General features: G+C 40.6%; 1 protein-coding gene across 1 annotated transcript in view; it reads right to left on the bottom strand.

Annotated features, from left to right (window-relative positions):
* The window catches only part of LOC109928501 (intermembrane lipid transfer protein VPS13B-like), a 196,723-nt gene that overhangs the window by 160,550 nt on the left and 13,562 nt on the right, over window positions 1–22,611 (bottom strand). Inside the window, exons 3-4 of the mRNA XM_048596230.1 lie at window positions 19,179–19,381; window positions 16,601–16,802 (exon numbers count right to left, since the gene is read on the bottom strand). Of these exons, the coding sequence (XP_048452187.1) occupies window positions 16,601–16,802; window positions 19,179–19,381 (405 nt within the window). The remainder of the gene's footprint in view (window positions 1–16,600; window positions 16,803–19,178; window positions 19,382–22,611) is intronic.

A 22,611-nucleotide genomic window follows, 5' to 3' on the forward strand; every position in this document is an offset into this window, starting at 1 on the left:
ACTTGTTGGGCCGAATGGCCTGTTTCCACACTGTGGGGTTCTATGATGATATAATTCTATGAAGATCAGCCAATGGATTTGCTGAAGGAGAATCCACAGGTTCCAGATTTTCCTCTGTGATGCTCCCTCCTGAGAGGCCTAGCGAGCAAACCAGACACCAGCAAAATACCAGAGAATGTCTTAACAGACTGGCACAAATGGAACGCTTTGAGATGTTCTCGTCAATGACTGTGGAAGATTGAAGTCTACCACACTGATAATTGACTCTGCTCTAAAGGGGACTTCAATTGAAAATGTGAGAGACTTAACTGATGTATATCATCTGGCTTGCAAGCTCCAGTGGATCACAGTCTCTTTTCAATCAATGGTATAATTATGATAGCACAGCAGAATCATGGATATTTGGGACCGAGGTACTTACCCTGGTAGGAGAACTTGTGGTGCAGTGGTAGTGTTGCTACTTCTGCATCAGAAGCTCCAGGTTAAAGTCTGAAGGACTGAATGGCCATGGAAGGTATGCCATAGTGACAAAAACAGGTCATTATCTGTTAGTCCTTCCGATATCCTATTGACAACTGAGCAGGAGCGTCTCCTGGTCCTGGTCAGCCAGAACCATGTGGTAGCTATTAAAGGGCTTCATATGCAAGCTCTTGTCATTAACAAGTGTTATGCTTTTTTTTGACAGACTACAGCGCCTTGTGCACACACACACCTGGATATGTTTTAATTAACATAAAACAAAGAACTGTGGATGCTGAAGATCTGAAACAAAAACAGAAATTGCTGAAGAAATTCAGCATCTGTGGAGAGAAAGCTGAGTTAACATTTCGAGTCCAGTGACCTTTCTTCAGAACTGATAGTAGCTGGGAGCAAGTGGTATTTATTCTAATTAATATTATTTCCAGATAAGTCTGTTAAAAGCTTCTTGATGTTGTCCTATTAATCTTCTATTTATTTAAACAATTAAATAGGTTGCAGTTCTCTGCATCAGCCAAGGGCATCCCATTAGAGTTTGCCCACTTCCCATCACATTTGACAGCCTCTTGCTGTCTGCTTTCAAACTGATTTTATGCAGCCTTTCTTTTCTGCAAGTCTTTGCCAAGTTCAGTGCTTTAATACTCCAATCCGTTTGTAATATATGTTTAGTTTTGAGTCCCATGTTTGGGGATTTGTAGACAGATCTATACAAATCGCTGTATGATATTAAGGCCAAAAGATATCATGGCTTACTGAAACCGGCTTAGAAAACAAGCAGCTGAAACAGGGATAGGATTCAAACAGCTGACACATGAGATACAGTCTAAATCACTGCTTGTTTTTTAGTTCTGTGGCGCGATGGAGACTGCCACGTCCAACTGATTCTCAATTACCGACTGCAGGTTTCTTTTACCGAATTTACAACTGAGACACGGCCTCTGAGGATATAACTTGCTTGTTTTATCTTATATGTTTTGCTTCTCCCATGAAGAAGCCAACAATCGTGACTTATTAGCTGACAACACTCGGTCATCTTGCCTGTTCAGGGTTTTTTAAAAAAATAGTCATCTTCTGTAAGCGGACATCAAAATTCCCTTTGTAGTTTTGGCAGTTTATCAGCATAAGAGGGCTGGAAACTTTCCTCTTCAATGCCATTGCTTGTGGAAACGTGATGGGGCAGGAGCACTTCCTGACCCAGTGCTGACCCTGTCGAGATTTTCGGAGTTCAGCTTAACTTCAACATTTTGGGCAAGAGCCTGAGGCGTTGACGAGATCCCTCATTGGGAGCCCTCCTGTTCCGAGTGTGGAAAACAACATGTGGCCACAACATTTAGACTCCAGCACACAAAGCAACATGCTCATTTGAAAGAAAATATCTCCAACAAGCCATGGGCTTTGAACTCATGTCAGTCCTTCAAAAGCCACCTTTGAGTCGTCGAGATGCTAGTGACCAGAAGTTCTATGCAAATGCTGGAACACTCCGCAACACCCAGAACTGTGGGGGTCCTTCTTTAAATGTGTGGAAGCAAGGCAAATAACATAATCTGGGTCTGACTACAATTTTCCCTCTGCCTCAGTGGGAATGTGACTGTGAATCTTGATGACAAGCTAAAGAGTCAGGACCTCCTGGAAAGACAGAAAGGATTCAAATTGGCTAAATGTTTGTGTTTTCTCCCTGAGGCCAGGGGCAGCAGCAGTGCTCCTCTGGGTACCATGAGGAAACTTTAAATAGATAGACAGTCAGTTTATTGAAAAACCATTGTGGTGGTAAGTGCCAAATTGTGACACGAGTAATCATCATTCATAACATAATTAAAGATGATCATTAAAATAAAACAAAGTATTAAATAATAAAAGGATTGCACATTTATCATTTCAGTATATAAGGAATGGCAATACATTGAAAAATCCATCAGACATAGGAGCAAAAGGGCAATTGGGTCTGCTCCATTGTTCAACAACATCACGGATGTTCTGATAATCCTCAATTGCACTTTTGTGCCTTTTTCCTATAACCTTTGATTCTCTTACTGATTAAAAATCTGCCATGTCAGCCTTGAAGGTACTTAATAAGCCAGCCTCGACAGCCCTTTGTGGTAAAGAATTCCAGAGATTCACCATCCTCTGAGAGAAGGAATTCCTCATTATCTCCGTCATAAATGGATAACCTCTTCTTCTAACATTATGCCCTCTGGTCCTAAACTTTCCCACAACGGTAATTAAACTTTCAGTATTCTTGTTTGTTTCAATAAGGCCGCCTCTCATTCTTTTAAATTCCATGAGTACAGGACCAACCTGCTTAACCTCTCCTCATAAGACAGTCTCTCCATACCCGGGATCGGCCTAGTTAATCTTCCCTGGACTGCCGCCAACACTAGTATATCTTTCTCTGATAAGGGGCACAAGACCGTTTACAATATTCCAGCCGTGATGTTGATGTTACAGGGTGATCAGAAGCTAGTATCAGGAAGATCAGACACCAGCAGGGTGGCTGTGTGGGCATGCTGGTGGGGAAGGAGGAGGTTGTGACAATAGGAAGCTTGAGATATTCATGACTGGAGGGTAGGGTGGGGAAACAGAAAGTGGAGGCTGGGATTGGGGTCAAGGGTGGGGTGAAGAGAAACCATGTGACCTTGCACAGGAGGGAGTGAAGGCCTCCTACTCCTCTTGGCCAGCAACCCGTTCTGGAAAGGCATTTACTATCTTGATCAAGCATTCTTTGCTGCTGAGTTTCCACATTTTCAGAAATCCATTAAAATTGAGGAAAAATCTGAGGCAGGAGACCTGAAAATTCTGAGAGAAGATTAATTCGCTATATAAAATGCAAGTACTTTCTTTTGTTTTACTTGCTGCTGACCAGGAGCATCTTGCAGGAATGGATATTTTTTAGCCAAGGCTCTTGAAAATAGCACTCTCACTCTGCAGGATAAGGAACATTATAGGATTTCTTCTGTTGGACTGAATCATAGCAAAACATAATCCAATTAGGACTCACTCTGATGCTTAATTTCTCTTCATGCCATTTCATACTAGGTTTCAAGTTTCCACTTGCAAATCAGGCAAAATTGATTATTCCCTTGCCTCACACCAGATGAAAAATAATTCTGAGCTGTACCATTTGCTACAGGCGACACAATTTGTCTGTTCAGTACAATGCTGCGGACGTTTGTGCTGCAGATGTCCTTCTGTGTTATCTGCTGGAGATAATATTTCCTGTGTTCTACGGAATCTTACAGATGTTTGTCCTTTCTAAGAAAGAGATTATCTCGGAACTTTTGATTTATCCAAATTTCTGGTCCTTGGCTCAAGAGACCCACCAGATGTGGTTTAAGATTCTCTTGGATGAAAGAGGCAAACCTCAAGTTTCAGCAATGCTAGTATTCTGGTGTATAAACAAATATCCTTCCAAAGCCTGTCACCAGCTTCCAAAGTGTAGAAATTTTCTTGGAAATCCAGCGTCATCAATGATTAACATTAAATTCTTTGTTCATGGTATATGCCCTTAAATATTTCATTACCTTCTTTGAAGTAGAACAATAATCAACACATACTAAAGTCAAGTGTGTGCTCATTTTGACGGTCTTCCTTTTACTGAATTACAATGTAACATCATTGCTTGCGTTAGTCAAAGTGATAAATAAGCCATGATCATACAGTTCAGGAAGAGGCCACTCACTGCTGTGTTTTGTGGCAAATTGAATATTTTAAAACTGAAAATGATAATTTGTATTAGGCAAGGCTATGAAGGAGAATGAAGGAGTGTAAATGGAACCAAGACACAGCTCAGGCATAATCTAATTCAATACCGGAACAGGTTTGAGGAGCACCAGTGTATATGTGCCAGCCCTTTCTAAAGAATTATCAAATTATTCCTATCTCCTGTGCTTTCCAAATAGGCTTGCAGGTATATATCTAATTCCCTCTGAACGTTCTCCTGATGTTTTAATACAGGAATGGCCACTAAATTCATGTTGCAAAAGAAAAAGGAATCGAGACAGACCAGGTGGCCAAAGGCATGGCAGAAGCAGCAGGTTTTGAGGAAGTTCTTTTGAAGAATGCAGCAAAAGGTAATAAAGGAGAAAGTCACTTATAAAGACTGCATTGGTGGAAGGAGTCTTTACCTGGAGAACGGAGAGGAAGAGAAGAGAGGAACGATGGGTGGGGCGATGGTTTAGAAACAACTCAGTAGATCCTAGTCCGAATATGAGTCGGGTTTTAGAGACAAAACCTTGCTGAAAAGCAAAGCCACAGACGGAACTGAGAACAAGAACACAATAATTTGAATTTTTATGGAGCTTTTAATGGAAGGTGTTTCACAGTACCACTATTAAGCACAGTTTGACACATAAACAGGCATCAAGACAGGTGACCAAAAGCTTGGATTGTGGGTCAGAATTCAAGGAATTTTTAAGGAGGAGAAGGATGTAGGGGAGCAGAGAGGTTTAAGGAAGGAATTCTAGAACTTAAGGTCCAGGCAGCTGAACGCTCAGCAAACAACAATGAGATAACGTAAATCAAGACGGCTCAAGCTGCCAAAATTGAAGGAGTGCCGATATTCCAGAAGGCTGAGTGGCTGCAAGAGATAGCAGAGATAGGGAGCTAGCAGAACATGGCGAAACCTGAACCAAAGAAGGAGAATTTTCAGACTGAGGTGTTGCTAGATTGTAGCCAAAGTGGGTCAACAAGCACAGATGGCAATGGGGGAACAGATCTTGATCATCCCAATATTGAACAGGAGGAAATTCTAATTCATCTGATACGAGATTTCAGACAGTGTGACGAAAATGTTGAAGTTGATGTGCTTGGGAATGGGAGGTCAGTGGAAGTCACTAAGGCAAGAGGGTGACAGATTGTGCAATATGGAATATGAGCTGACTTTTATATTGAGGTGCAGTTCAAGAAATCAAGAGGAAATACATGAAGCAATCACTTCCAGGTGAGGAATGGTCAGATTTTAGTCTCAGAGGTGGGGATTATCTGTCGAATACCTAGCAAAAATAGATGGTATCGATGGCACCAAGGAAAGCAGGATTTTAAGCTCACCTCAGGGTTAAACTTATCATCAGCCAATGTGCAAAGCTGTGTGGGATCAATGATAAATGATCTAAGGTCAGACAGCATAGCTTATGGAAATTAAAGTGGTAATGGAGAGGCAAAGCTAGATGGGGAAGATGGTATAGTAACTGACCGCAAATGTTGCTTAAGGAGATGGAACAATCTTTTACGGATTACAGTAGGACAGATAGAAAATGGACCAATATTTCATTGGAGCCTTGGAAATAGACTACGGAGGAGAGTGTGATCCAAGGATGAGCATTCAACCACTCGAAAAGCTGCATATAAGCCAACAACAACGAGGAAGAGTAATGACTTGTTGCTATGTTGTTGTTATATTATCAATCCAGTAAACAAGTTGGCAGTCAAACTGAAAGGTTTCAAATAAATCATCAAGGCATCTTTTACAGTAACTCCCAAACCAATGATCAACACAACTGAGAAAGGCAAAGGCAGTGGAAATATGAGAATAACACCTCATAAGTTATCCTCCAAACCACTCACCATCTTGACTTGGAAATATATTGCTGTTCCTTCACTGTCAGTTGGTCAAAATCCTGGAATTCCCTCCCTAACAGCATTGTGGATCTACCAACACCAAACGGGCTACAGTGGCTTAAGAAGGCAGTTCACCACCACAGTCTCAAGGGCAATTAAGGATGGCAATTATTGTTGGCTCAGCCAGTGATGCTCACATCCCATGAATGAACAAAAGAATCATTCTGGACTCTTAGTTTACTGGTGACAATGTGCTCAGAATATTGAAGACAAAAGAGATGTTAGAAATAAGGGGAAAACTCAATCAACTTTGCTTCCAATTTCCATCCATCCCTCACCATCCGATGCTCCACTTCCGTTTCTTCCTTCCCCTTCCTCAATTTTCATCTCTTATAGGGATAGAATGTCCTTCTACTCAAAGCAATGCACTGCTGATACATAAAATCTCTCTATTGATCGCGTATAAGCACACCAACTCCAGCAAATATCCTCATTCTACTTCCTTCCATATCTTAACGTTTTCATTGCCATAGGTCCTAAACCCCTTCCAGATCAACAGCAATTTACTTGCACTTTTGTACTGTGCTGGTTGTTCACAATATGCTCTCTATAATGGCGAGACCAAATGCAGACTGGGTGATTGTTATCCCAAATGGTCCTATGGTCTTCTGTGTCAGTCTAATAAAGCTCAACACATCTTTAGTTTAGGCACTTTGCAATCTTACAGATTCAGTAGTGAGTTAAACTTAATGTCAGATCATAGCATCTCTTTCCATTTCCTCAGATAGTAGTCATTATTAATAGTTCCGCCATTGCCAGTGCAATCAAGCATTGATGTGAAAGTGAAATTGTGTTTACTTTTAATTATGTTTCTGGAGTTCTTTGAAGAAGTAATAGACAATGTAGACAAAGGGGAACCTGCGCATGTGGTGTACTAAGATTTAGAAAATGAATTTACCAAGGTGCCACATCATCATGTTGCAGGGGGGAACATAGATGTAAGGACAGAGGATTGGTTAGCAATCAAAAAACAGAGCAGGCAAAATTCACCACTTTCAAATTGACAACATATGATAAGTAGAACGCCACAAGAGCCATTCTGGGGCCTGAGCTATTAATAATATATATTAATTGGATGAAGGGATTGGTTGTTAAATTTGCTAATAGTACAAAGATCGGGACAGCAGTAAGCGGTGAGGAGGACATAAGCAGTCTGTAAAAAGATATAGATTGCTTATGTGCAAAGTTTTGGCAGCTCAGAATCACAGAATGATTACAGATCAGAAGAAGGCCATTGACCAGAAACTCAACTGGACTTGCCATATAAATGTAATGGCTTCAAAAACAGGTCAGAGGCTAGGAACACTGCAGCAAAGAACTCACCTCCTGACCTCCCAAAGCCTGTCTACCATCTACAAGACACAAGTCAGGAGTGTGATGAACTACTCCCCACTTGCCTGGATGGGTGCAGTTCCAACAACACTCCACAAGCTTGACAACATCTAGGAAAAAGCACTGACATGATTTGCACTACATCCACAAGAAACCACCGCTGATGCTCAGTCGCAGCAGTGTGTACTATCTATAAGATGCACTGCAGAAATTTTCCTAAGATCCTTAGACAGCACTTTCCAAGCTCACAACCACTTCCATTTAGAAGGGTAAGGACAGCAAGTACATGGGAACACCACCACCTGCAGGTTCAACAAAACAGTGCCATCAAACACTGCAAAGAAATACCCTGCTCATTGATGCCAAGTCTGCATTCTGCCAGGTATACTTAGCTCCTGACCTTAATACAGTCTTGGTCCATACATGGACAAAACAGTTAAATTCCGGAGATAAGGTGAGAGTGCTCTTGATATCAAGGCTGCATCTGACCGAGTGTGAAATCAAGGAGCCCTCCAAGAATTACAGTCAATGGGAATCAGGGGGACATTCTCCACTGTTTTTAGCACAAAGGAAAATGCTTCTGACTGTTGAACAACAATCAGCTCAGCTCCAAGACATCACTGCAGGAGTTCCTTGGAGCAATTCACAGGGCTAAATATCCTCAGCTTCTTCATCAATGTCTTTCCCTCCATTGCAAGGTCAGGAATGAGGTCATTTGTTGATGATGGCACAATGTTCAGCAGCATTCATAACATCCCAGGCACTGAAACAGTCATTGTCAAATGGAAGACCTGGGCAATATCCAGGCTTGGGCTAAAAGTGGTCAATAACATTCATGCCACATAAGTGCCAGGCAATAATCATCTCTAACAAGAGGTAATAGAACTATCACTACTTGACATTCAGTGGTGTTACCGTCACTCAATTCACCACCATGAACATCCTGGAGCATTACCACTGACCAAATCCTGACGTGGACCAGATATATAAATACCATAGCTAAAAGAGCAGGTCAGAGCAGGGCGATTCTGTGATGAGTAACTCTCTTCTTGTTTGCCCAATGCCTGATGACCATTTATAAGGCACAAGTAAGGAGTGTGATGGAATACTCCCAGCATGCCTGGATGAGTGTAATTCTTACAATATTGAAGAAGCTCAATACCATCAGGGCAAAGCTCACTTGAATGGCTGCCCATTCAATGCCTTGAACAGCCATTTACTTCGCCACCAACATGCAGTAGCAGCAATGCGTACCATCTACAAGATGCAGTGCAGCAAATCACCAGTGCTCTTCTGAAAACACCTGCACACCCACAACCTCTATCATTTTGCAAGGTAGAGGCAGCAGATACGTGGGAACACCACCATCTGCAAGTTTCCCTCTGGGCTACTCACCATCCTGACTTGAAAATATTTCACTGTTCCTTCACCACTACTAGGTCAAAATCTTGAAACTCCCTCCCTTACAGCACTGTGCAAATACCTACCTACCTAGCCACTTTGCCCATTCCCAACCCTGTAGCAAATTAAGAAGGCAGCTCCTAGCCAGTGACATCCATATCCAATGAATGAATAAAAAACGGGGAGTCAACAGATAACAGCAGACAACCAGTAAATTTGAGGCCATAATCAAAATAAACCAAGCAGGCTTGACAGGCCAAATGACCAACTCCTAAACCTAATTTTAATTTACACTTTCTTTAGAACCAGCCTTAGATCTTTACTCTTGCTTTGGACCCTCATCCCTTTTGTCATTTCTTCCCTACCACTCACAGCCCATTTCTTTTGCTAGTTTCTTTCTTCCTCCACTTTTTTGGAATCTATACATGCTTAAAACCTATTGCATGGCTAACATTTTCCATTTCTGATGAAGGGTCATTGACCTGAAACAGTATCTCTGCTTCTCTCTCCATAGATATTATCTTATTGAAATTTATAAAATCATGAGGGCTATAGATAAGGTGAATGGCAGGTGTCTTTTCCCTAGGGTGGATGATTTCAAGTGCAGGGGGCATATTTTTAATGTGAGAGGAGAAAAATTTAAAAGAGACATGAGGGACAATTTTTTTTTACACAGTGATGACTTGCAGCATTCTTTATGATATCACTTCAGATTTACTTCAGCACTTGCAGTGTTTTGTTTTTGAATTTGAACTAAACTTGTTATCAGATAAATGGTTCAATGTTTAGGAAAGGAGAATGACTACAAACTAGGGCTTCTGTGAAAAAAAAGATAAAAGAGGAATTGTCAGTTAGGAGAAATAGGCAACATTGGCAGGAGTGAGGGAAACGGGACATGATTTAGTGCAAGGATTTGGATTGGCAAGACGTCAAGTGAGAAAGAACAGGAAAAGATTATCATAATCACCGATCAAACTTTGGATAATTAGCCACTTGGCTTGCAACCATCATTGAAGCAAACATCCACAGTATCACAGCTGCAAGAGCATGGTAAAAGTGCCTGGGCAGTAAGTGGGAAGCTCTGTAAAGATGTATTTGTTCAGTCAGATTACAAGAATGCTGAACAATAAAAGACAAGCTGAGAAAATATTTGTAAACAGACATGCTACTTGAGAAAATCAATGTGGTCAGGTGAATCCCAAAGATCCTGACAGCTTTATGGGATTTTAATTGTGACCACTGTCTGCTGAAACTCACTGTCCAAAGAAACAATTCTCTTGCTGTTTGGGAGCTTCAGATCAGTCTTGCATTTGGCTTTAGTGTCATGATCCAATCTGTAATGCAGATGCTAAAAAAAGCAGTGCACATTCCAGAATAATAAGCCATATTTTCTTGGGACAATGCAAGTTGAAGTTAGGAGTTTAAATAAAGTCAGCTGCACCTCCAAATAGTCTTTACAAGAGAGGCTACCTGTGGACTAGGTTGTACACAAGGAAGATAAACATCTGTGCACCAGTCAAGGGATTAAAAACTTTGCAATCATTCATCACAATACATAATATAACTGATAACCACTGAGAAAAAATGAAATAGAGTCATAGAGTCACACAGCACGGAAACAGACCCTTCAGTCCAATCAGTCCATGCCAACCATAATTCCAAACTAAACTAGTCCCACTTGCCTGTGCTTAGCTCATATCCCTCCAAATATTTCTTATTCATGTACTTATCCAAATGTCTTTCAAATGTTGTAACTGTACCCACATCCACCACTTCCTCTGGAAGTTTATTCCACACACAAACGACTCACTGGGTAAAAAAAAATTGGCCCCATTTCCTTTTTAGATCTTTCTCCTCTCATCTTAAAAATATGGCCCCTAGTCTTGAATCCCCCACCCTAGGGAAAAGACACCTGACATTCACCTTATCTGTACCCCTCATGATTTTATAAACTTGTACAAAGTCACCTCTCTACCTCCTCCACTCCAGTGAAAAAAATCTCAGCCTATAAGCTTCTCCTTATAACGCAAACCCTCCATTCCCAGAAACATTCTGGTAAATCTCCTCTGAATCCTCTTCAGCTTAATAATATCCTTCCTATAACAGGGTGACCAAAACCGGACATATTACTCCAGAAGAGGCCTCACCAACATCCTGTACAACCTCAACATAACATCCCAACTCCTATACTCAAAGGTCTGAGCAATGAAGGCAAGCATGGCAAACCACCCTATCTATATCTCGCACAAACTTCAAAGAATTATGTATTGGAACCCCTCGGTCTCTCTGCTCTACGACACTTCCCAAAGCCCTACTTTTAATTGTATAAATCCTGCCCTTGTTTGTTTTACCAAAATCCAAATAAATTCCATCTGCTACTCTTCAGCCCATTGTTCCAATTGATCAAGGTCTCTTTGTGATCTTAGATAACCTTCTTCACCGTTGACTATACCACAAATCTTGGTGTCAGCTGCAAACTTACTAACGATGCTTTCTATATTCTCATCTAAATAATTTATATAAATGACAAACAAAAGTGGACCCAGCACTGATCCACGTGGAATACTGCTGGTCACAGGCATCCAGTCCAAAAAAAACAACCCTCCACCACCACCCTCTGACTCCTGCTTTAAGCCAATTTTGTAAACAGGTTGCAAGCTCACCCCTGAATCCGATGTAATCTAATACCTTTTTTTTCTATTAAAGAACACCTGTTAACTTTTGTCTTGCATTCGATTCTATTAAAAAAAAACTTGATTCTTTGACACAGCCATGTGAGAATTCTAAACTTTTCTTGGGTCTTGATTGAGTGACAGATGTGGGACACACAATAAGGGGATTATTATACAAGGTGGTTACTACATCGAGTGGCCTATTTGTGCCAACAACTTGATTTAATTATTTGATTTTGAGGACCAGATCAGTCGTAAATGAGGTATAGCAATTTTATTACTTGTAGTGATCTGTCAAGGGAAAATGGTTATTTTCACTGTAGAATGGCAAGTAGTCAAATTGTATTGTGTGACTAAACAAACAAAAATGTGTATAATTTATTGTTATGGCTTAAGAACTGGAATCTGATAGCTCTTTGCAGTATAATTCAAGTGATGAAATGATTTGGGGTTTGCAGAGAAAGGGCATTCTTGTTATTTTCTTCTGGGCCTCAAGACAAGGTACAATAGTTTCCTCAGTACTGATTCCTCCGTAAGAAAAAGATAGACGTGTTGTTCTACAGCAGCTTTTATAATCTCCGGATGTCCAAAAGCATTTTACAGCCAATGAAGTAATTTTGAAGTGTTTTGCTGTTGTAATGTAGTAAATACAGCAGTCAGTTTGCACCCATAAAGCTTGCTCAAACAGCAATATGCTAACGATCAGATAATTTCTGATCGATATTGACTGAGGTATGAGTAATCTCCAAGACACTGGGGAGAAGTTCCACTCTTTCTGAGAAAAGTGCAAAGTGATTGTTTTTTACAGCTATGTGCCAGAGCAAATGGATTCTCGGTTTAACATCTCCACCTTAAGGTTAACATCACTGACAGTGCAGCGCTTCCAATGTACTGCAATGGAGTGTCAAGAAGAACAATGTACTCGAATGGAGTGAACCCACAACCTTTGCTTCAAGTGGGAATCATTAACCACTTAGCCAAGGCTAATGTCTATAAAATGCATCGTACTTTATACTTATTAAACAAAAGCAAAAACGTATAATGTTATATTCAAATGCTAGCAACCATGGTATGTCAGGTGGTGAAGATGATGTTTGGCACGCTTGTCTTTGTTGGTCAGAGCATTGAGTACAGAAGTTAGGGCATCATGCTACAGCTGTACAAGACATTAGTAAGGCCACATTTGGAATACCGTGTACAATTCTGATTGCCCTGCTATAGGAAGGATTATTTACAGAAATTATTTACAAGGATGTTACCAAGACTGGAAGGTTTGAGTTATAAGAAGAGGCTGGATATGCTGGGACTTTTCTCTCCTGAGGGCCGAGGGATAACTTTACAAAGGCTCATAGAATCATGAGGGGCAGATAGAGAAGGTAAATAGCCAAAGTCTTTTCCCAGAGTAAGGGAGTCCAAAACTGGAGGGCATAGGTTTAAGGTGACAGGGGAAAGATTTAAAAGGGACCTGAGGGGCAACTTTTTCACACAGAGGGTGGCGCGTGAATGGAATGAACCGCCAGAGGAAGTGGCCGAGGCAGTTACAATTACAACATTTAAAAGGCATTTGGACAGATACATGGATAGGAAAGGTTTAAGAGGGAAACAGGCCAAATGCGAGCAAATGGGACTTGTTCAGTTTAGGAAATCTAGTAGACATGGGCCTGTTTCTGTGCGGTATAACTCTATCACTCTAAGTCTCAACTATATGCATATTTTTGTATCATTTTATACAGGAGACTGTTTTATAAGGTTTAAAAAGAAGATATGATGAGACACTGGATTTTATACTGCATGATTTTTGCCAAGCTGTAACTTTACCTTGACCCTTGACAGCCTCACAATTCTTGATATATGTCGTTTACTTGGAAAAAATGATAGAAATAACCTACAATTAAAAGTTGTACATCTGGCAAATGTCACGGGGCTGAAACACAAGTGTTGGCAAAATTCACTAAAAACAAACAAATTGAATATTACAATCTGCTGATTAGTTCAGATGCCCCATACCATTTGTAAAAAGTTAAAAAGAAAAATCAAACTTTAAGAAAATTGTCCATTCTTTGACATGAATTCACTGGCAAAGACAGTAAATCACAAATCCTCAACAAAAATTTTATCAAGGTCACTCAACAATACTACTGCTCTGTACTCAGTTATGACTCACCTCAAAATAATAGTCAATGTAATCAAACAATTTTGAACAAAAATGTTACCAGGATGCATATCCGAAGCAACTTAAAAATGACTGACAACCTCTTTTGTATAAAACCCACTCTCTTCACTCTCTTGATTTTGCTTCATTCCCAGAGCTTGATCCATGACCCTTTCCCTGCTACATATGTAAAAGCTGTCTATTCTAGCTTCTGATTCTATCTTCCTTCCTGACCATTGTCTCAGGCTGAACCAGTCTCCCTTCAATATTCTGGAGATAGAAAATTTATTGAGAGTCTAGGCCAATTCTAATGCAATCTGCTCGAAGATGGCCAGTTAATAGGTCTTCTTTGCGGGAGACCCAGTGAAAAGACCTGCAACAACGAAAGCCTGCAACCAAAACGGGAAGAGGTGGGCAGGTAGGTGAGGGTACCTCAGGACAACATATGGATGACATATTTTAAAAGACGACATCTCAGAGACACCAAGAAACCCTCCATGAGAATGGCTGTGACTGTTTCAACCTTGTGGCTTTATCGTGGCCAACTTAATGTGAGGCTCCAATGTCCCTCTGGCCTGCCATCATTAGGCCATCTCTGACTAGTTGTTGAATTCCAAACATGGTCAGGGTCCCACATGATACCAGGAAAGCTCTGTCACCATAGGATAATAGTCCTTGACTGGGCTCTTAATTGCATCGATTGGCAGCTCACCCTTGGGCTATGCTCTTGGAAAGTAATCCAGTGGGGTTTTCTGATACTTTCCTGGCAACTTCCTTCCAAATCCACCTCCAAGGGTCTAGGAGGATTCCGCCCCATGTTGAAATTGGCTTTGAGCTGACCTATGAACGTCATATTGTTTCAATGGAAGAGGTTGCCTCCTGCTATGATTGTTACACTAATCTTAGTCCATCCATGCCAATGTCATCTCTAAACTTCACTATCTCAATGCACTCCTCGCAATCACTGCATCCCCTATCTCCTCAAAAATTCAGCCAACCCAACACTCTGCACTCTATACCAATACTACACTAATCCACACATATGGCTCTGTTCATCAATCACTCCTACCCGTGCTGACTTCTTTGACACTATTCCAATGCTCTCCTTCTCCCCTTTCCCTTCCAGTTGCCCGTGGACCAAACCAGCCACTTCCCTCAACCTGAAACCATGTCTTTCTTTACCTTTTCTTCTATCTGCCCTCTTCTTGGGTAGTGCTTTCCATCATTTTAGAATTGCCGTCATTAAGACATCAATTCCTCCTGGAAAATTCTTCTGGTCTTACAAACTACAGTCCAATCGCCAACCTCACTCGGCCTTCAAGAATGTGTTGCTGTTTCCCAACTGCACCTTCACCTTTTGTACAGTTCCATGCTTAAATCACTCCAATCCTGTTTCTGGCCCTATCAATCAGTAAGATGACCTAAAGAAATTCTCTGTCGCTGTGTCCACTGAGCATAAGCCTTCTTCATCTTTCTTGGTCTTGGCTGATTATGTCACACACCTCCAAATCCGCTTTTTAAATATTCTGCTCAATTGAAATACTTTTGCTTCATTCTGTTCTTACTGATTTGCTTGCAGCCATAATTTTCCCAGCAACGGTTTTCCTTGCTGACTTAAGTCTGTCACCTGTTTTACATTCCTGGAATCTACCCTTGGCTACCTCCTCTTCATCATTCCCATGCTGCCACTGGTGACATTAACTGCAATCACAGCATGGAGCCTAGGATCGGTCTCTGCACTGACACTAGTGTCATCCATTTCTGCCATGCACCACACCTCTTGAACCCATCAATGCTTCTGCTGTGCCAACCAATGCTTTACTGACATCCACTTTTTGGATGAACTTTGTTGTTTGTTCCAGGTATACACTGAATTTAAATTTTACCATCACCTTCCCCAGAACATGAGCCCAGATTCTGGATTGCTGATACAGTGATCTTGCCATCACACCACTGCCTCCCTTTGTGGAACACTTTCTACTCAACATCAACTGTATCCTAGGTGGCTTACATTTTATTCTGGTTCCTTCAACAACCCTTCCAAATCACCAACTTAAAATTCTTGTTCTTATTTCTCCAAATCCCCTCCATCATTCAGTTTCTCTGACTCAGGCCTTTCCCACATTTTCCCTCCACCACCCGCAACCTGACCCTTTTTGTCATACTACTGATAGATTTTCCTGAAACTACCGAGGCTCAAGAATTCTCTTCCCAAATCCCATCACTCTTTTAAATAAGGAAAGGGAATCAAACACTCCTTAAAATCCACCTCCAATCGAGCTTTGGGTCACTTCTCCTCATATCTAGCCCCTGCACAGTATCTCATTTATTTTCTGATCATATCTCTGACAGCGTTTTGGATGCTTTTCTGTGTGATGCTTTTCTTAAAAATGCAATACACATACTAAATACAGTACCCAAGGCAATTTGTTCAGTGCTCACAAATATGAATCCGATTGATAAAAAAAATTCAGGAGTTCTGGGATGATCAAATGGAGTTGATTAACATGAGCACAGAATTTGATCCATTTCGGGAGAGTGGGATAGAGAGATAGTGATATGGAGAGAAAAGCAATATTCTCCCATGAGGAAATTCTGAACATGGGAAGAGAACATTAAAATTACACCATTTACAGGCGATAACAGGAAGCACCTCTTCACAAAGAGCTTGTTAGAAATCTGGAACTCTATCCCTCAAACAGGATGATTTAATTCAAAACTGAAATCTGTAAGGTTTCTGTTAGACAAATTTATTAAGAGTTAGGGAACCAAAGTAGTTAGATAGACGTGGAATACATATAATCAATGATCTAACTGAATGATAGATCAGAGTAGTCAAGAGGTAACTAATGCAACTCCAGTGCATATTTGAATCTGTGAGCATCAAAGCAGGGACACCATTTTTGCTGAGGTGGCAAAGTGAGCTGAATAAAAGATTAGTCATCCCACGCACCTGCATCTTGAATGTACTGAAACTGCCCTGTCCTCAAGTCATCAGAACTGTGTTCAGTCTTGAAAGCTTGATATCTGCCTATGGCAGATGATGATTGCTGTGTGTGGTCTGATGTCTGAGACTTGGCATCTTGCCCAAGATATCCTTGGAGAAGTTCATGTAGTAGATTCAGACAGTTCAGATGCTCTTGGCCCCAGAATATCTAAACAGACACCAAAAAGAGAAGCACCAGCACTGATAAGCTGCAAAGGAACAAACACATTAAAAATCCGAAGATGTACCTAAACCATTTCTTGTCTGGCTGTGTATTTCTTAGTTAATGAGATGTTGATGATTTTATGTAACAGCATTCACAGCCTGATCACTTTGGCTCTGAAAATGCTGGAGGTACTCTATAGGCCATAGGTCGCAGATCTCCCAGGGAAATGGAGTGAGAGGCTGAAAATGACCTTTTATGCATTACACTGGGGATTCCTGCTGCTGGCCTTGCATCAGATTAGTACATCCAGTGCAGAATTGCAGCAACTCTTTTGCTGGATTTTCAAAATCTCATACTACAGATTTAGGCCTGGAAACTTCAACGCGTCCAATTTCTGTGTTGATTTAGCAACCCCTGCCCCGCCCCTTGATCTTCCCCTTTTGATTTTTGTAGGCATTTTGTTTCTTTTGGGTACTGATGCACTGTCCCGGTTTATAATCGGGTCATTTGTTAAATTGGAGCTTCGGATTTTTTTAAGATAGAACTGGATTTTTTCCCAGTGGTTTTCTAAACAGGGAAAGCACCCAGAAGGGAACAGTAACAACTGGTGTTTGCACTAAATTATATAAATTTGCAAAAAAAACCTTGTAAATTTGTGAAAGTATTTACTTGCCTAATGCAACACATCAACTTGCCCGAGATGGACACAATCTGCATATACTCCGAAACAAAATATATATTTGGACAATAATTGTCTGCATTGCAGTATCAGTAGAATGATGATAAACAGTATTTTTTTCTTTATTCGTTTACGGGATGAGGGCGTCGCTGGCCAGGCAGCATTTACTGTCCATCCCTAATTGCCCAGAGAACAGTTAAGAGTCAACCACATTGCTGTGAGTCTGGAGTTACATGTCGGCCAGACCAGACAAGGATGGCAGTTTTCTTCCCTAAAGGACATTAGTGAACCAGATGGGTTTTTCTCGACAATTGACAATGGATTCACAGTCATCATTAGATTCTTAATTCCAGATATGTATTGAATTCAAATTCCACCATCTGCTGTGGCAGGATTCAAACCCAGGTCCCCAGAACATTATCTGGGTCTCTGGATTAACAGTCCAGTGATAACACCACTAGGCCATCGCCTCCCCTGTATATATTATATACACATTGTATACATAAAAAATATATTATATATAATATTGTAAATTATAATGACTGCTTCCTATAATACCAAGACTAATTAGGGTGGCACGGCTACTCAGTGATTAGTACTGCTACCTCACAGTGCCAGGGACCTGTGTTTAATTGCAGTCTCGGGCGACTGTATGGAGTTTACACATTCTTCTTATGTGGGTTGGCCACGTGAAATGCAGGCTTACAGGGATTGGCGGGGCAGATGGTATGCTCTTCAGAAGGTTCATATGAATTCAATGGGCCAAATGGCCTGCTTGTATTCTGTAGGGATTCTATGACTTATTATAAGTAGAATCAGCTTCACTGTGGCTTCAGAAAACAAGCGACACTACCAGTCAACTTTTGGAGTCCAGGACACTACATCTGTACGTATGCGCATTATATAAACGCTTGCTTCCTGAGCACGAAGTTTTGAGAAAACTTAGTTAGCTTCCAGGATTAATTTCAACTTCAAACAATTTAAAACTGTGTCGTTTTTACAAAAAAATCTTCCGTGGGATATTTTGCAAACTACTTATTTATTATGGAAGGGTTTTAAAGGGGCTTCAACAGTTAATAACAATTGCATTCAGAGAAGTCTGCAGAACCAACCCGACATCTTCTTGCAGCCTTTTGTGAATTAGTAAAGTACAGATGCAGAATTCCTCCTGCAGTCAATAAAAGGGCTAAAAGGCAGGGTTGATTTATGTATCAGTTCAACTCAATCCAGTCACAATGATCACTTGTCAATAGAAGATGGCAAAGGTCATATATAAAGTAGGACTGAGCACCAAGCGAACAACTGCCAGTCTGCATGTGCTCCTATGATCAACTGCTCACGTCTCACCAATCCTCTTAAAAAAAAGTTGTTCGACATCTCTACTGCCATGAAAACAAAATGCTTTGTATGCATTTCTAATTATTTAAGTGCCTTTACAGTATTTATGGTATTGGCCGTTTCATCCTATTGCTCTGCAGTTTTGTTTGTTCTGCTCTGATCTTTTTAAAAGTTTATTACTCATACAAAAAAATCAAGTACTTCAAATACAACAGTGTTGAGCTTTACCAGATAACCTGATCATGTTACAAGGGTGCTCTTTGCATGATTTAGAGGGCTGGAAATAAAAGACATTTGGGTCAAACAAGGAACAGACTCATTAAAGACAGACTCTCCCAGACACCACTGCCACCCACACAAACCTGGATCAGTCCAGCTTTCAAGTCGACCAGCATTTTTGGAACAGAGTGATGTGGGTCAGGGTCGCCACTGTGCCTGCACCACTTAGCGTCCAGTTGCAGGGTACAGCAGAATGGGCCAATTAGTGCTCTGGTTCTGTCTTTCAGGCAGGTCTTTACAAGCAAATCCTTCAGTTGGAGTGCAAATGTGGCACCCAAAATCATTCCTAAACAGAGGAAGAAAAGGATGTCAAATTTATCCTCTTTTGGACAACTGCACAATAAATTAAATAGTGCAAGGCTAAAAGAAACATTTATCTTTGCTTTCTTTCTTTCTACGTTCTTCTGCATCAGTTCTCTGATCTTTACATCTGTACATAATTAATACAGGATGCCAGCTCCTAAGCAACATTGTGGAATTATGAGCAAATCATTGAAGCAACTGAACTTTCCGCAATAATTTATGGGGTCTAATATATTTTTGTGACTGACTGATCAACCTTGTAAAGGAAATATAACATGTTCTCTTGTGTTCAACTGGATATTCTACACACTTGAATGTTTCCAAAACTGTATTTTAGTTCAGGTTCAAGAATAAATAATTCAATTGCTTCCTCAAACATTGCTCAAAGGGAGAGGCATGTATTTTAAACTGAACACTTACAGATGCTAACTGCAGCAACCAAATTTGTTCTGGAGTGCCATTTAAAGTTATTCCTTCACCTCTAATGTTGGAACATGTGAATACTTAACGAACAACCTAAAATACATTATATTCAGTCCAAAGTAAACAATGGAACCAATCTGTTCCATGCTGACATATATTTTGTCGTTCCATCTGTCCCCAAACACTCTTCTGGGAAGATGAGTAATGTACTGCATCACTGAGTTAGGAGATCACTTGCAATTTCAAACTGCAGGCCACACAGCAAAACCCTGCTCAAACAAGAAAAAACATTTATGCACTTGTCTGACACCTTGGCACCCCAGGGTGTTTCCAAAGCACTCTGCAACCAATTAAGTATTTCTGACTTGTAATAGTGCCGTAGCCATGGGATCTTTAACCTTTTTCACCTAAGCTGGCTATCAGGGCCTGTATTTAAGGTTTCTTCCAAAAGAGAGAGTCTCTACATGGCTCCCACCCCTCAGCACTGCATCAGGAGAGTCAGCCTTAATTCTTGTGCTGGAGTCCTGAAGTGGGACTTGAATGCACAACGTTCTGATTCATGGGCAAAAGTGCAACCATCTGAGCCATGGCTGGTATTTGTTCAGGTCTGATGCAGCTGTGTGCAGCTTTGTTGAATCTACAGTCAACATCATATAACCAGCAGTAAATGTGCACAGTGATCTTAAGCAGATGAGATTCTTGTGCATGTGACTTACAACCTTTCCTGTTAACATCATATATATTGACTGCTGGGAGCCCATATTTGTTGCCTTCACATCAAACACAGAGAAGCAGGCACATTTATTATTTTAATCCATCACAGTACTTATTTTCACTTTATTGGGGTACTGTGGTGTTCTTTTACACATCATTTCTGTAGGATTTAATTAAATTTTATGGCTTCAGCCAAGAATCCTGGATGTTTTGTGTCTAACTAGGTTCAAGCAGAGTTCAGGTCAGAGATGAATCAGAAGAAAACAGAGAGATGGTTATCAATTTATATGATCTCATCTTGCTAAATCACAGAGAAGGCAGGTAAACAGCCTTCAGTACGTTGAAGAGGCAGCGGTCCTAAGTTACAATTCTGACAATGACTAATTGCATTAACAAACCAATGTTAAAAAGTACAAATTTGAAAAATCTTGTGAGTTCCTTAAAATTTAAGTGCTTGAAGACTGTAATGAATTGACTCCAGGAGAGGCATCAGACCTTGTTTTTCTCTGCCATTCCTCACTGAAATACTTCAATAAGCACTTTTAAAAAAAACATTCCACATGACATCAGGCTTTATTTTATGCCTAGTTGTATTTGGTGCATTTATTTGAATTCTAATTGACTGATCAATGTCAGCACTTTAGAACAGGACATTTTTGGAGGCTTCAGGGTATTGCATGTTTGCAATTTATTGCATGTTTCTAGCTCAAGATTAGGAGACAGCCTGTTTTGTGAACATTACAACATCTGGTCTTTCCTCCTCCGTCCAGTAGATTGCAAACACACCTCAACATCAGGGAGAACGCAGACAGGAATTAAAATCCTGTTTTCTTTATCATTGCAAGATTCATTAAAGTTAGCCTTCTGTCAGCTAAATCCACTGTTACTTGTTCATTTCAACAGGCTGGGGATATGTTGTAATGACATTCAAAATCCCAGGTGTTACTTAGCCAATATGGTCGTAACCTCTTACTGAGTGCTGGGAAGACAGAGGGTTTAAGCTACTTGTGACAAGGTGCCAAAAGTGACAAAATCAAGGCACCTACACCCAATATTCTAGCAAAGTGCTAGGGGAAATGTTAACGGTGATTTGTATTCATCTCTACAAACCACACTTAGATTCAATCCCCTATGGTCTTTTTAATGTTTAATTTGTCCTCTGGCTTACACTGACAAAAGAATTTATTTCCTGTGGTATAAGCAATGGGAAATATTTGAGCTGCTTTTCAGAGGTATAGAAATTTTAACTCCATGCAAAATAGCTTCTGGCTGTTGCAGATGATCCAGTACCTTGGCAAATTAACGCCAAATAATGCAGACCATTAACATTGGTATTGTATGATCAGTTTGGGAACTGTAATGGATAATTTTTTCTTTTGTTGTTGTTTTTCTTTTAGTAATTCACCAATAGACACTCCACACACAGGCAAGACTAGTAAAGGTTTAGTGAAGCAATAAAGTCATACTCCTATTCATCATTTTGTCTATAAGCTACTTTGGAAAGTAACTTGAGCCACAGTTAAAAGACTAAAATAGCTCCCCTGGTAGCCGGATATATAAATGCACTACTTAGTTTAGTGCTATGCAGGAGGAATGGGGGTGGGGTGGGGGTGCGGCGTGGGTAGATTCAAAATTGGATGGTTAGTTTCGATAGAATTAGCTGACCTGAGCGGAAAGGATGGCATAATTTGAACTAATAAATTGAACAAGGTAAGGGAACCCTGCTCTCAATTGCTAAATTGAAAATGGGGATGCAGGTGAGGGAATATAATACACCGACTACTGAATAGGCTGGCTGTCAGTATTAAATGAGCAATACTGTTTGCCTTAATAATTATTTCAAGAATAGCTTCTTTGATATTTTCTGCAATGCACAGCCTGAAGCAGTGAAGGAAGAAGATAAAATGATAACTTTGAAAACGTGGGAGCAGTCATTGGAGGTCAGTATTCTCAGCTCCAGGACTCACTGGGTAATGTGAGATAACAAGGTGTACAGCTGGATGAACACAGCTGGCCAAGCAGCATCATAGGAGCAGGAAGGCTGACGTTTCGGGCCTAGACCCTTCATCAGAAATG

Source organism: Rhincodon typus, chromosome 4 (genome assembly GCF_021869965.1).
Source record: "Rhincodon typus isolate 14 chromosome 4, sRhiTyp1.1, whole genome shotgun sequence".
NCBI classification, from domain to species: Eukaryota; Metazoa; Chordata; class Chondrichthyes; order Orectolobiformes; family Rhincodontidae; genus Rhincodon; species Rhincodon typus.